This window comes from Bos javanicus, chromosome 1 (assembly GCF_032452875.1).
Source record: "Bos javanicus breed banteng chromosome 1, ARS-OSU_banteng_1.0, whole genome shotgun sequence".
NCBI classification, from domain to species: domain Eukaryota; kingdom Metazoa; phylum Chordata; class Mammalia; order Artiodactyla; family Bovidae; genus Bos; species Bos javanicus.
Window position 1 is genome coordinate 38,539,686 of NC_083868.1, and position 15,024 is coordinate 38,554,709.

At 37.2% G+C, this 15,024-nt stretch overlaps 1 protein-coding gene across 1 annotated transcript in view; it reads right to left on the minus strand.

Annotated features, from left to right (window-relative positions):
- PROS1 (protein S) overlaps positions 1–15,024 on the minus strand; it is a 65,423-nt gene that overhangs the window by 17,594 nt on the left and 32,805 nt on the right. The window contains exons 7-10 of the mRNA XM_061434657.1: positions 10,378–10,503; positions 6,877–6,998; positions 3,882–3,997; positions 55–244 (exon numbers count right to left, since the gene is read on the minus strand). Of these exons, the coding sequence (XP_061290641.1) occupies positions 55–244; positions 3,882–3,997; positions 6,877–6,998; positions 10,378–10,503 (554 nt within the window). The remainder of the gene's footprint in view (positions 1–54; positions 245–3,881; positions 3,998–6,876; positions 6,999–10,377; positions 10,504–15,024) is intronic.

The following is a 15,024-nucleotide window of genomic DNA, read 5'->3' on the forward strand; positions in this document are numbered from 1 at the left end:
TTATACAAACTGCATCAGAATGGAATGATTCTTTATGAGTTCTGCAAAACGTACCATATGCCATAAACCATCATTAATAACTTTGCCTCCAGTTGTCATTTTGGTTGTCTTTTCATTCTTGAACTGAATTTCAATCTTTCCCTCACGAAGCGCAATCAGGAACCAAGCTGAGTGATCAGAAGATTCTGCATACAGGATAACACCTTCTGAATCATATGTCCGGAAATCAAATTCAGCTGAAAATCTGAACAATGGACAAAGAGAGAGCCTGAATAGTGAGAAATATTGAAGATCATGTTTTTCTTTTACTCTTGAACTGGCAAATAGCAGTACGTTGAAAGAGACAACTCTTTCACTAGAAAAAATAAAAAAGGGCAGGATTAAGCTCTTCTTGTGTTATCTCTGGCTCCATGTGTACTTAAAATCAAGCTGTTTTACTTTCTTGCTTATTCGTGGAAACTTTTTTCCAAATGAGCATATGCTTTGATAAATTTTTCATCTTTTGGCATTTGTTTTGAAAGCTCTTTTAAATGCTGGAATACACATGTACAAATATTAGGCATATTGTCTCAGAGCCTTTTATATACTATATAATCTAACATGAAGATTCTTTTTCTTTCTTCCGTATCCATATATGATTAATAAAAGATGTTTAATCCATGATTGGTTCATCCATCAAAGAGCAAATTTTCCCTATGATTTCATATATGTCAGGAAGGAATCACTCACAGAAATGTACAAGATAGTATCTGAATGATTTCTAACATAATTAAGTCTTCATGTGTGGTAAAGGAAGGTAAAATCAAAAACTTTTAAATGTATCTGTTAGTTTAATTTTAAAAGCTCTCCAAAACTCTAATTGCACAAATCACTATACTGGAGTACACAGAAGGAAAGTTTAAAAGATATAGCCATGTATTTGAGGCAATCTGAGAAACGCTGGACTGGAAGAAACACAAGATGGAATCAAGATTGCTGGGAGAAATATCAATAACCTCAGATATGCAGATGACATCACCCTTATGGCAGAAAGTGAAGAGGAACTCAAAAGCCTCTTGATGAAAGTGAAAGTGGAGAGTGAAAAAGTTGGCTTAAAGCTCAACATTCAGAAAACGAAGATCATGGCATCCGGTCCCACCACTTCATGACAAATAGATGGGGAAACAATGGAAACAGTGTCATACTTTATTTTTTGGGCTCCAAAATCACTGCAGATGGTGACTGCAGCCATGAAATTAAAAGACGCTTACTCCTTGGAAGGAAAGTTATGACGAACCTAGATAGCATATTCAAAAGCAGAGACATTACTTTGCCAACAAAGGTCCGTCTAGTCAAGGCTATGGTTTTTCCTGTGGTCATGTATGGATGTGAGAGCTGGACTGTGAAGAAGGCTGAGTGCCGAAGAATTGATGCTTTTGAACTGTGGTGTTGGAGAAGACTCTTGAGAGTCCCTTGGACTGTAAGGAGATCCAACCAGTCCATTCTGAAGGAGATCAGCCCTGGGATTTCTTTGGAAGGAATGATGCTAAAGCTGAAACTTCAGTACTTTGGCCGCCTCATGCAAAGAGTTGACTCATTGGAAAAGACTCTGATGCTGGGAGGGATTGGGGGCAGGAGGAGAAGGGGACGACAGAGGATGAGATGGCTAGATGGCATCACTGACTCAATGGACATGAGTCTGTGTGAACTCCGGGAGCTGGTGATGGACAGGGAGGCCTGGCGTGCTGCGATTCATGGGGTTGCAAAGAATAGGACACGACTGAGAGACTGAACTGAACTGAACTGAGCTCTGACAATGCCTGCTGCTATTAAGACATTGAACATATATGTAGCTATTACAGGGAAGGATAAAAATCTTAAGAATGCTGGACTGAAAAATAACATATATCAATTCATGGCCTTACAATACTTTAATGAAAATCAGCATTAAAGTTTCCAAGGGACCAGTAAAGCAAAGTGACTGAAAAAAGGTAAACAGGAAACAGGAAAAATAGTTGTATAACTACTAGTCATCTGAGTTAAGTTAAAATAAAGGTAATTTAAATTAAAAAATTAAGATTTCAGATAATTATTAAATATGGCAAGAAAGAATCCCAGACTCTTTCCTTTTCTGTATACAATAGTAATAGTAACAGAGGCATCATTTGTAATGGGCACAAGCCTACCTCAAATAGAACAAAGAAAAAGTGATAGAACGAACTTTCTAGCCTTGAGAATTCCAAGGAAATATTATAAAGAGGTAAACGTGGAGTAAAGCTTGTTGGGTAGATCACAATATACTAGGAATTCAAGGAACTCCGATTATATTTAAAAAGAACCATTTTGCTCTGAGTAAGGCCTTCTATTCTCTTTCATATTCATCACATTTTGCTGATGTGAAGCATATATTATCTTGCCAAAACCTGAATCTGTGTATGGTCAGGATCTTCTAGAAGTTGATCCTATCATGGAGATAATTTCCTTCTCTTTGTAAAAACATGCTAAACCAGTAATTCAAAGAGTTGTGTTCTGCATATTTTCTGTCTGGAGTACATCAGCATACTGATTCAGTACATTGGGGAATAATTCATTCTCTTTCAGAAGTATTGCCGAGTGAAAAAAGAGAACTTGTTAACTTTGGGGCAGCATAAGTTTTTGATCCTGGGAAACAGAGTTGAAGAAATTTGCGAAAAAAGAAACAAAAAGCATTAGCTGTTCTTTGTGTCTTTTACACAGGTGGCAGCTTATAAAAATTCATCAAGCTGTATATGTAAGACATATGTATATTACATGTATATATTTCTCTGTGTGTATATGTGTGTGTATATACAAATACATATAATACCTCAATAAAAAGTTTAAACTAAATAATAAATACTGAAAGAAAACAATTGTTTGACCAATTTTATCTGATGTTACAGCCCAAGCTTTTGTGAACGGTAAGAAATGAATACCTCTGAAAGTGTCTGAGATAATTAATTCTTCTCTCTCATAATTATTCTCATAGCAAGGAAAGGCTGTCTCCAATCTATATCACTAGAAGATATTCTTTGCTCTGAGATGTTAAAGGGGAAAACCACATTTTTGGGAAAATCAGAGTGCTGAAAGGGCACAATTATATCAGTGAATAAATTTCAGTGTTCCTTAATAATAAAATTTCTATGAATTGAGTTGAATTATTTAATGAGTATTCACTCATATATCTAACGGATTAAATTCTAAATATACATGCTTATCTAATTAAAATATTTTAAAATTTGGATTGTATAATCAGTCTCAAATGTTTACTTTCCATTATTCCAACAAAATTCCAATTTTCTTCCCCTAGTTCCAACAATGTATGGCTCTGAGAAAATTTGATAAAGTAGCATCATGACTCAAAAACAGAAACAATTACTCCCTCTCCAAAGTCAACCCAATTACAGGAAGAGGAGATAAAGTACTAAGTCAACTAAAATCATGTGACACATTTCTTTAATATACTACTTCAGCAATCTTATCATAGTTTCCTTAATAATTATGAATATAACTATATTCTAAAAGCAGTTTCTTGAATTATTCCCATTACTTAGGAAGCATAAAAAAGAATGAAAATTTCACAAATACATTAAATCCTCTTTTCTAGCTTTTTAAAAATATGTATTCATTAGAATAGGAAGAACTCTGGCTTAACGTAAAATGATCACTAGGGAAGATCAGCCTAGAACAACCCCAAATGATTCAAGCGTGAAAAATATATGTGAAGGAAAAAAAGAAATTTAGGGTACCCAATATCATCTGATTGATAATGCACCTAAATTATATGATTGTTAATAAAATTTCATGGATTTAAAACCTTTCAGTGACTCCTTTCTGTCCTGACCTGCTTATTTCTGTAATTATCACTGACATTGGTACCTCACCTGGTGGTTTCTGGCAAACGAAATTTTAAATACAAAACGACCCCTACAAACTGCTCTGCCAAGTAAAGCAATTCATAATTTTTGTCAAGGTCCAAAGGAAGGCACACTGGAACAGCCTGGAGAAAAGGCAAAAAATAAGAAAAAGCATTGGTTACTGCTTGGTGTATGTGGCAGGATATCATGCTTTCTCTGGTTCCTAATGTTCTTGTCGGGAGAAGGCAATGGCACCCCACTCCAGTACTCTTGCCTGGAAAATCCCATGGAAGGGGGAACCTGGTAGGCTGCAGTCAATGGGGTCGCTAGGAGTTGGACACGACTGAGCGACTTCACTTTCACTTTTCACTTTCATGAATTGGAGAAGGAAATGGCAATCCACTCCAGTGTTCTTGCCTGGAGAATCCCAGGGACAGGGGAGCCTGGTGGGCTGCCATCTATGCGGTCGGTTGCACAGAGTCAGACACGACTGAAGCGACTTAGCAGCAGCAGCAGCAGTGTTCTTGTCAAACATATCCTCTCTGATACAATAAAATACATGCAGAATACCCACGGTAATAACAAAGCAGTATCTTTTACTTCCTTGTATAGTCCATCAGTGTAATCTCCAATAATGCATGCTAAGTCACTTCAGTCATGTCTGACTCTTTCTGACCCTATGGACTGTAGCCCGCCAGGCTTCTCTGTCCATGGGATTCTCCAGGCAAGAATACTGGAGTGGGTTGCCATGCCCTCCTCCAGGAGATTTTCCTGACCCAGGGATCAAACCTGTGTCTCCTGTGGGCTCCTGCATGGCAGGTGGATTCCCTACCACTGAGCCAGTTTTATTTATTTGTACCTAGCTTATTTGTTTTTCTTTGGAGTACCATTGCTTTACAATGTTGTGTTAGTTTCTGCTGTAAAATAGAGTGAATAAGCTATGATGTTGTTAGTCGCTCAGTTGTGTTTGACTCTTTGTGACCCCATGGACTGTAGCTCACCAGCCTCCTCTGCCCATGGGATTCTCCAGGCAAGAATCCTGGAGTGGGTTGCCATGCCCTTCTCCAGGGGATCTTCCCCACCCAGGGAGTGAACTCAAGTCTCCTGCATTGCAGGCAGATTCTTTACAGCAGAATAAGCTATCTCTATACATAAATCTCCTCCCTCTTGAGCCTCCCTCCCACTCACCCTCCATTTGTTTTAAAGTCTTATTAAGCCAAATTTTTTCTGAGCAAAAGTGTGCTCTCTACATATCAAAGGAAATGCTGAAAAACCTGAACAGGATAAATATAAAGTAAGAGATCATCATAATCTCCAAGGAATTTACCAAAAAAAAAAAAAAAATTTAGAGTCAGATGATTTACTATCAGGGCTTCCCAGGTGGCTCTGGTGGTAAAGAACCCATCTGTCAGTGCAGGAGACATAAAGGACGAAGGTTCGATCCTTGGGTCAGGAAGATCCCCTGGAGAAGGGCGTGGCAACCCACTCCAGCATTCTTGCCTGGAGAATTCCATGGATAGAGGTGCCTGGCAGGCTACAGCCCACAGGGTCACAAAGAGCCAGGCATTACTGAAGTGACTTAGCACACATGAATGAACTATTATCAGGGTTTTTTTTTTTTTTCTTTTAAGAGTAAAAACAAACATTTAAATGGAAAGTTTTTTAAGGAGAAGTTCTTGGGCATATATCTAGGGATATTCTGGGGAGAACTGTGGAAACAGCACTGTATTAAATCTAGGTCCTAAAATAATATCTCATTTCCTCTTAGAATAAATCTATTCCAAAGAAGATGGCAATGTGTAACTACAAAAAATACTGAAATAATAGGATATCAAATTACAAAATAGACATGCACATAATATATTTCAATGAAGTACTGCCAAAGTTACTACATATACCAACTAGCTTTCCTTACCTTCCTTTACCAAATAGGTAGATAATATGAAATGTTGACATTTTTAAAACATATACAGCTTCTCTTGGTAGCAGATAGAGAGTATGTGTAAATCAACGACTATTAAATAATCAGTTAAGGGTATTTCTTTTTTTTAATGTCTACTTCATAAGCATGACATTTCACTTCCACTTTTAAAAATTAAAAGAGATTCATGAATTGGACTAAAGATCACTAATGTGATCCTTACTTAGGGGGAAAAAAAAAGAGCTTCAAATTTCTTCAGTGGAAGAAATATTAGAACCTACCCCGCAACATTCAATTTCTGGATCAATTATGAATTGAATTTGAGTAACCTAGAAGCAAGTTGGAGAGAGAATAACAAAACTGACCCCTCTGAATTTCGATATACTTAAACCTCAACTAAATCCTACTCTGACAAAATTGTTTGCACCTGAGATTTTATGCACATTCTTGCAAGTACTAACATGCCTAAGCCATGATCAAACTTGTCAGAGTGTGATAAAAGTGGACACTGAAAAATGTTTCCACTGAAATTTCTATGGAAGATTTTTTCTCACAAAGAGAAATGTAACCCTTAGCTTTTTATAGTTTTTTAAGTAAATATACACATTGCATTTTATAAAAGTACAGGCTATACAGATGAGCACTCTCTGAACTGTGGCCCTGCAGCTTTTTCTTAATCCAGTCACTAATTATCCACATGCATGCTATGTCACTTCAGTTGCGCCCAACTCTTTGTCACGCACTGTGGACTGCAGGCCATCAGTCTCCGCTGTCCCTGGGATTCTCCAGGCAAGAATACTGGAGTGGATTGCCATGCCCTCCTCCAGGGGATCTTCCTGACCAAGGGAATGAGCCTGCGTCTCTTATGTCTCCTCTATTTGCAGGCAGGTTCTTTACCACTAGCACCACCTGGGAAGTCCCTCACAATGTCTACCAAATTACATGGTCAAAATTAGTATATAGATTGTGACTCATAGCTTGCTTTGAACTATAGCAACTATAGTAGAAATCTGTATTCTTATTTACCTCAACTATGTGGAAATAAGTAACTGGATCTCAGTTTTAAAAAGAGATGGGAAGGTTAGTATTACAAAGTGTTACCTCACAACTCTTCTGATCTTGGGCAAGTTTGAATCCTTTCTTTCCGTCACAGTAACAAGAGTAACCTCCAGGGTAATTGACACAAAGTTGAGCACACAAGTTCTCAGCGCATTCATCCACATCTGGGGGAAAAGAGAAAATAAATTTTAATATCTCCTAAATGTTCAACCCAACAGAAGAAGGACTATTCTGATTTTAGTATAAGATAATCAGTGATAATAAATCCTTAGTGAAAGAAATTCTTTGACATCAAATCACCTGTATGCACTTGCCACAGAAATTTAAATGAGTCATAAACGTAGTTTCAATTTGTTTATATACCTGAATCAACAAATTTAATGATTAACTTTCAGTAATTAATAAAGATATAACAACTACGCTAATTTTCTGATTTTGAAGAAAAAAACAAGAGTCTCAGTGTAACTGTCGAATCTGATCATATAAATTCCATTGACACTTTCTTCTTAACTCTTTGCTTTGACGAAAAGAAAAGAAAGGGGAAAAGAAGGAGTGGAGGCAAGGACAGGGAGACAAGGAAGGGAAGGGAAGAAAAGATCCCTTTTAAATGAAGGTTAATGTGATTCACAGAGACAGAATCCACCTGCCAAGCCAGAGATGTGGGTTCAGTTCCTGAGTCTAGAGGATCCCCTGGAGAAGGGAATGGCAACTTACTCCAGTATTCTTGTCTGGGAAATCCCATGGACAGAGGATCCTGGTTGGCTATAGTCCATGGAGTCACAAAAGAGCTGAATGCAACTTAGCAACTAAACAACAATGTAGTTGGAGATTAAATGACTATATCAAGAAAATATCACTTTCCATAATGCAATGATTTATGGTGGCAATAAATTTAAGGACATACATTTATTTCTTAACTTATCAAAGATATAAAAAAACAAAAAATATTAATGTGCTACTACCTCCCATTTCGTGAAATTTTCTCTATGGTCCCTGTCCCAATCCATACTTTAAGAAAATCATTCTTGGAAAGTTGTAATAAGATGCTTCAGCTTAGATACACTTTAGAAATATGTAAGATCCTTGACCTTTTAGATGAATATACCCTGTGATCTTTGAAAATTCCCAAACTCAAACACTGCTATAGCATAGTTTCCCCTTAAAATGAGAACCCCTTTGAATGTCTTAAAATAGAACCCCAAAATTAGTGAGCCCTCAATACTATTGAAATTGAATAGCATGACTAAAGTAATAAAATATTGTATATATATGTATGTCACATCTATTTCTGCTTTATTGACTATGCCAAAGCCTTTGACTGTGTGGATCACAATAAACTGTGGAAAATTCTGAAAGAGATGGGAATACCAGACCACCTGACCTGCCTCTTGAGAAATCTGTATGCAGGTCAGGAAGCAACAGTTAGAACTGGACATGGAACAACAGACTGGTTCCAAATAGGAAAAGGATTAAGTCAAGAATGTTTATTGTCACCCTGCTTATTTAACTTATATGCAGAGTACATTATGAGAAATGCTGGGCTGGATGAAATACAAGCTGGAATCAAGATTGCCAAGAGAAATATCAATAACCTCAGATATGCAGATGACACCACCCTTATGGCAGAAAGTGAAGAACTAAAGAGCCTCTTGATCAAAGTGAAAAAGGAGAGTGAAAAAGTTGGCTTAAAGCTCAACATTCAGAAAACGAAGATCATGGCATCTGGTCCCATCACTTCATGGCAACTAGATGGGGAAACGTGGAAACAGTGGCAAACTTTATTTTGGGGGGCTCCAAAAAATCACTGCAGATGGTGACTGCAGCCATGAAATTAAAAGACGCTTACTCCTTGGCAGGAAAGGTATGACCAACCTAGATAGCATATTAAAAAGAAGAGACATTACTTTGTCAACAAAGGTCTGTCTAGTCAAGTTTATGGCTTTTCCAGTGGTCATGTATGGATGTGAGAGCTGGACTGTGAAGAAAGCTGAGTGCCAAAGAATTGATGCTTTTGAACTGTGGTGTTGGAGAAGACTCTTGAGAGTTCCTTGGACTGCAAGGAGATCCAACCAGTCCATTCTAAAGGAGATCAGTCCTGGGTGTTCTTTGGAAGGACTGATGTTGAAGCTGAAACTCCGATACTTTGGCCACCTCATGACAATTTGTAGTTATTCAACATATACAATGAATATAACTACAATACAATACAATACAATGTGATGAAGTTGGCTAATAATAAATCTGCAAATGCTTACGGCTGACCATGGTAATTTCTATCTGGAGGGCTGGGAGAATAGAAATGGTGTGTGGGAAGAGATATTGTTTATTGAGTACGTGAGGATATAAGACATCAAAATCTCAAAAGGAGTATAAATAGTCGAAAAAAATCTATTCTAAGACTATTATCAATTTAAGCAAATTCACAGAGAGATAAGTAGGGTTTGGAGGTTGTCAGTGATTGGGAAAGGGAGGAGGGGGAATTTATCGCTTGACAGCTACAGAGTTCTGTTCGGAAAAATTTTGGAACAGATAATGGTAATGGCTGCATAACTGTGTGACTGTAATTAATATCACTGAATTGTACACTTAAAATTACTATTAATTTGATTAGTTTTAGTCATGACATTGGGCTTCCCTGGTGGCTCAAATGGTAAAGAATCCACCTGCGATGGGGGAGACCTGGGTTCGATCCCTGGGTTGGGAATGTTCCCTGGAGAAGGGAAAGGATACCCACTTCAGTATTCTGGCCTGGAGAATTCCATGGGCCGTATAGTCCATGGAGTTGCAAAGAGTCTGACATGACTGAGAAATTTTCACTTTCAGTCATGATATTAAACTCACTTTAAAATTTTTTAAAAAATCAGAGGAGGATGTGAGATAATTTGTACATATCCATGATTTAAAAAAAAAAAAAATAACCCTATGACACATCTAAGCTACCTGGGCAGCACCACTGGAGTCAAATGAAATACTCACAAGCTTCAAGGAGCTCTCCCAAAACCAGACACAGACATCACTAATCACTGCTTCTCACAGTTTTAGAGCTTGGCTCTCATCTGGTTATGATGAGATTTTCTTTTTACATGTATTTAATTATAATGGAATTAGATCATTTACTATTTTACAATAAAATGACACACTTAAACACACAGAGAAAATTACTGAAAAGCCTGGCATAAAACCAAACATTTCTAACCACCTTGTTTTAAACTTGTCTTCCTTTCTGTGTGTGTGTGTGTTTCCTTTCAGCTTCTTTTTATTTTTGAATATTATGTGTTTCTTTTGCTTCTATCATATATGGGAGGTGTGCAATTCAAATACAGCTTTAGAGGGCCATCAGATTACACAGCACTGAAGATCATGCTTGGGTCCATACTTTTAATCTGGAAGGAAGCCATCACTACCCCACTGATCAAATTATAGCATGGATTTTACCACCTGAGAACATCTGATTACTGATATCAAGGAGAACCAATGCTTCTCATTTCAAATCAGGGTGCCAACTCACCCCCTCCACCACCAATAATACCAACAGAACTTTACCGTCACAAGACTTTGATATGGGATTGTATTTGTAGCCTTCAGCACATTCACATTCAAAGTCTCCTGGGATGTTCTTGCACACAGCTGTGCCACAAATGCTTGGCTTTAAAACGCATTCATCCACATCTACAAATGAAACAAGTATATTAAAAAAATTTTTTCCCATACCATTAGACACTAGCAAAGAACACTTGATTTGTGTTTCCTGGGTCTAGTTTCATATATCTAAGACAACAAAGTGGACTGGAAATAGCAAAATATTAAATCTATCATCACATTTTAGTTCAGTTAATACAGTTTCTTTCTACAAATGCATAGGGAGTTTGATTGGTGTCTGCTATTTCCTTGTAATCATGTAAAAGAAGAAAAAGGCTTTAGTTATTTTCTTATCTACCAGGTTACAGTATGAAAATAAATTGAAGAAGAGACTCATCATATTCTTAACATGTATTCCTAAACACATGTTTCTGAAATACAGTCTTAAAAGCTTATCTACACTGAAAAAGAAAAAAAAAAAAGCTTACTTACTCTGTATTATCACAAATATAAAAAATGGGATAAAAATGAGATAGCTCATCACTCTTACACCTTTCCTTTGGAAATGGACAATAGCTAAATCTGCATACTACTATTAAGGCGTAAATTATTCGAGTGATTCAAATTTAAAATGGGATTGGGTAAGCTCTTAAACTATTTATGAAGCCACAGCTAATCCAGGATAAATTTTAACATTAAATTAATATTTCAGAAATTTCAAATTGCAACTAGTTACTGAATAAGTGCCTGTGAAAAAAACAAGTGATAGAAATAGTTCAATAGTGATATAATTATTATAGTGAAATTTTCTCATCTGTAAAGAAAGCTGAGCACTGAAGAATTGATGCTTTTGAACTGCATTGTTGGAGAAGACTTGAGAGTCTCTTGGACAGCAAGGAGATCCAACCAGTCCATCCTAAAGGATATCAGTCCTGAATATTCATTGGAAGGACTGATGCTGAAGCTGAAACTCCAATACTTTGGCCACCCTGATTTGAAAAACTGACTCATATGAAAAGACCCTGAAGCTGGGAAAGATTGAAGGTGAGAGGAGAAGGGGACGACAGTGGATGAGATGGTTGGATGGCATCACCGACTCAATGGACATGAGTTTGAGTAAACTCTGGGAGCTGGTGATTGACAGGGAGGCCTGGCGTGCTACAGTCCACGGAGTCACAAAGAGTCGGACAGGACTGAATGACTGAACTGAACTTTCTCATCTGTACTCTCTGAGGAAAGACAAGCTCAGGATAAAATCTAGATTTTCTACTCTAAAAAGCTGATAGTTTAATTTTTCCAAAAATTGGCCAAATTTTCAGACATTTCTCTATTTAAAATAACCTGCACACACACACACAAATAAATAACCTGCACAAAAAATAAATGAATCAATTTACTGTGGCAAGTAAATTTTCCTGTATCTTGCTTGTATCAATGTCAATATTCTGTATGTTATGAGGTACTATAGTTTTGCAAGTATTCCTGTCTGGGGAAATTGGGTAAAGGGTACAGGGATGTCTTTTATTACTCCTTACAACTGCATGTGAATCTATAATTACTTCAAAAAATACTTAATTTTTTAAAAAGAGCTATAAAATCCATATTTTCAACAGGATGTAAAAACATGACTAAATTTATTTGATTTGAGGCATATTACAAGAACTCCTTTAAATTATATGAGTGTGGGTTATAGTATATACATTTTATGACTCTACACTGACATCTAATGTCTGATGAAAAGTTTTATTCTTGCATTTTTGGAAATTTACTGGCAACTTAATCCCAACCAAATTCACATTTTAAATAAAGGCCCTGTTGTAACAATTGTATATATATTCTTCTACTAATTTTGTACTTTATTGCTTATGCATTGTGAACAAAACACTATGTAAATGAACCATACAAAAACATATGTACTGATCAACAGAGACACTCATTTCTAAGAGAACTTTTGGTTAATGTGTATTAACTCAATGGCTAAGGATTAAATTGCTCTTAATTAAATGTAAATCATAAATTCTTTAGCAGCACAAATTCTTTCAAGTATTTAGATGTTCAAGTACAAATGGGTATTATTTGCTTATGGAATGCATATGGTATCCTTTCATTATGATGATTTTCTGTAACTAGTGTTCTAATGATACTGGTATTCTAATTATATACCCTCAAACACCTTCAAATAGGCAAACAAGAAAGATATACAATCTAAAACTGTATAATTGCTGATAAGAAATTGTTAGTTTATGCAGTTCACCTTAAAGTCACTTAACTACACTTTAACTGATATCATAGTAAATGACAGAATGATCTTGGTTCACTTCCAAGGCAAACCATTCAAATCACGGTAATCCAGGTCTATGCTCCAACCACTAATACTGAAGTAGATGAAGTTGAACAGTTCTATGAAGACCTACAAGACCTTTTAGAACTAACAGCAAAAAAAAAAAAAAAAATGTCCTTTTCATCATAGTGGACAAGAATGCAAAAGTAGGAAGTCAAGCGATATCCTGAGTAACAGGCAAGTATGGCCTTGAACACAAAATGAATCAGGGCAAAAGTTAACAGAGGTTTACCAAGAGAACTCACTGGTAATAGCAAACACCCTTTGCCAACAACCCAAGAGACGACTCTACAGGTGGACATAACCAGAAGGCCAATACAAAAATCAGACTGGTCATATTCTTTGCAGCTGAAGATGAAGAAGCTCTATACGGTCAGCAAAAACAAGACCAGGAAATGACCATGAACTCCTTATTGCAAAATTCAGACTTAAATTGAAAAAAGTAGGGAAAACCCCATGGCCATTCAGGTATGGCCTAAATCAAATCCCATTTGATTATACAGTGGAAGTGACAAATAGATTCAAGGGATTAGATTTGATAGACAGAGTGCCTGAAGTACTATGGATTGAGGTTTGTAACACTGTACAGGACGTAGTGATCAAAACCATCCTCAAGAAAAAGAAAGGCAAAAAGGCAAAATGGTTGTCTGAGGAGGCCTTACAAGTAGCTGAGCAAAGAAGAGAAGTGAAAGGAAAAGGAAAAAAGGAAAAATATACCTATCTGATTGCAGAGCTCCAAAGAATAGCAAGGAGAGGTTTTTAAAAAAAGCCTTCTTAAGTGAACAATTTAAAGAAATAGAGGAAAACAATAGAATGGGAAAGACAAGAGATCTCTTCAAGAAAATTAGAGATACCTTGGGAATATTTCATGCAAAGATGGGCACAATAAAGGACAGAAACAGTATGGACCTAACAAAAGCAAAATATATTAAGAAGAGGTGGCAAGAATACACAGAAGAACTGTACAAGAAAGGTCTTAATTACTAGGATAACCATGATAGGGTGATCAACTCACCTAGAGCCAGGCATCTGGGACAGTGAAGTCAAGTGGGCCTTGGGAAGCATTACTGTGAACAAACCTAGTGGAGGTGATGGAACTCCGGCTGAGCTATTTCAAATCCTAAAAGATGATGCTGTGAAAGTGCTGCACTCAATATGCCAGCAAATTTGGGAAACTTGGCAATGGCCATAGGATTGGAAAAGGTCAGTTTTCATTTCATCCCAAAAAAGGGAAATGCCAAAGAATGTTCAAACTGTACACAATTGCACTCATTGTACTTGCTAGTGAGGTAATGCTCAAAATCCTTCAAGCTAGGCTCCAACAGTATATGAACTGAGAACTTCCAGATGTACAAGCTGGATTTAGAAAAGGCAGAGGAACCAGAGGGCTTCCCTTGTAGCTCAATTGGTAAAGAATCTTCCTACAATGCAGGAGACCCGGGTTCAATCCCTGGGTTGGACGATCCCATGGAGGAGGAAATGGCAACTCACTCCAGAATTCTTGCCTGGAGAATCCTATAGACAGAAGAGCCTGGTGGGTTAAAGTCCACGTGTTGGGGTCCTTTAATGGACCGGGACCTGGCGGTCTGGAGTCGACGATAAGAAAGTGAAAGAGAGAGCCGGAGGGAGAGAGAGAGAGAAAGAAAGAAAGACAGGGGGATCTAAGCTCTGATGGAGCAAAGGTGCTTTAATGATCTTTCTGTGAGTATATATAGGCTGTTGTACAAGAAATTTCTTTTGACAATGATAAAGATCAGAAAACTGAGAGGGTATCAGGCAGGAAGGCCAGGAGTCTCCAAACAGAGGAAATAGCCTGCAAGTGTCAGACATTTTTATCTCTCTTAAGCAGCAGGAGGAAACAAATTAGCGATTTTTTTCCTTCTCTATACAAATTTAAAAGGAGGTTTCTCTTAAAATACTGTGTTGCCATGACACCTGGTTTCACCTGAAGTTAACAGTTGTCAAACCTTGAGATAACCAATGCATTTTTTAAGGAAATGTTTGTCTTAAGCTATGCTAATGCGCTATGCATTTACCCCAAACTCTGTCTTCAAGTGGGTCCTGCCTAATGGCTCAGAACCTACTTGACAAACCAGTATGTTATACTCAGATACTGTTGCCCTAATCTATGTAAACGAAACTATTTGTATGGTAATCTGTCCTTCTACAAGATTCAAGTTAATCATTTTATGGCCCAGGATGAACCATTTGGTGCCAAGATTATCCCAAAATGCATCTTATGGGTGAGGGGCCTGGTGCCATTCTGAGTT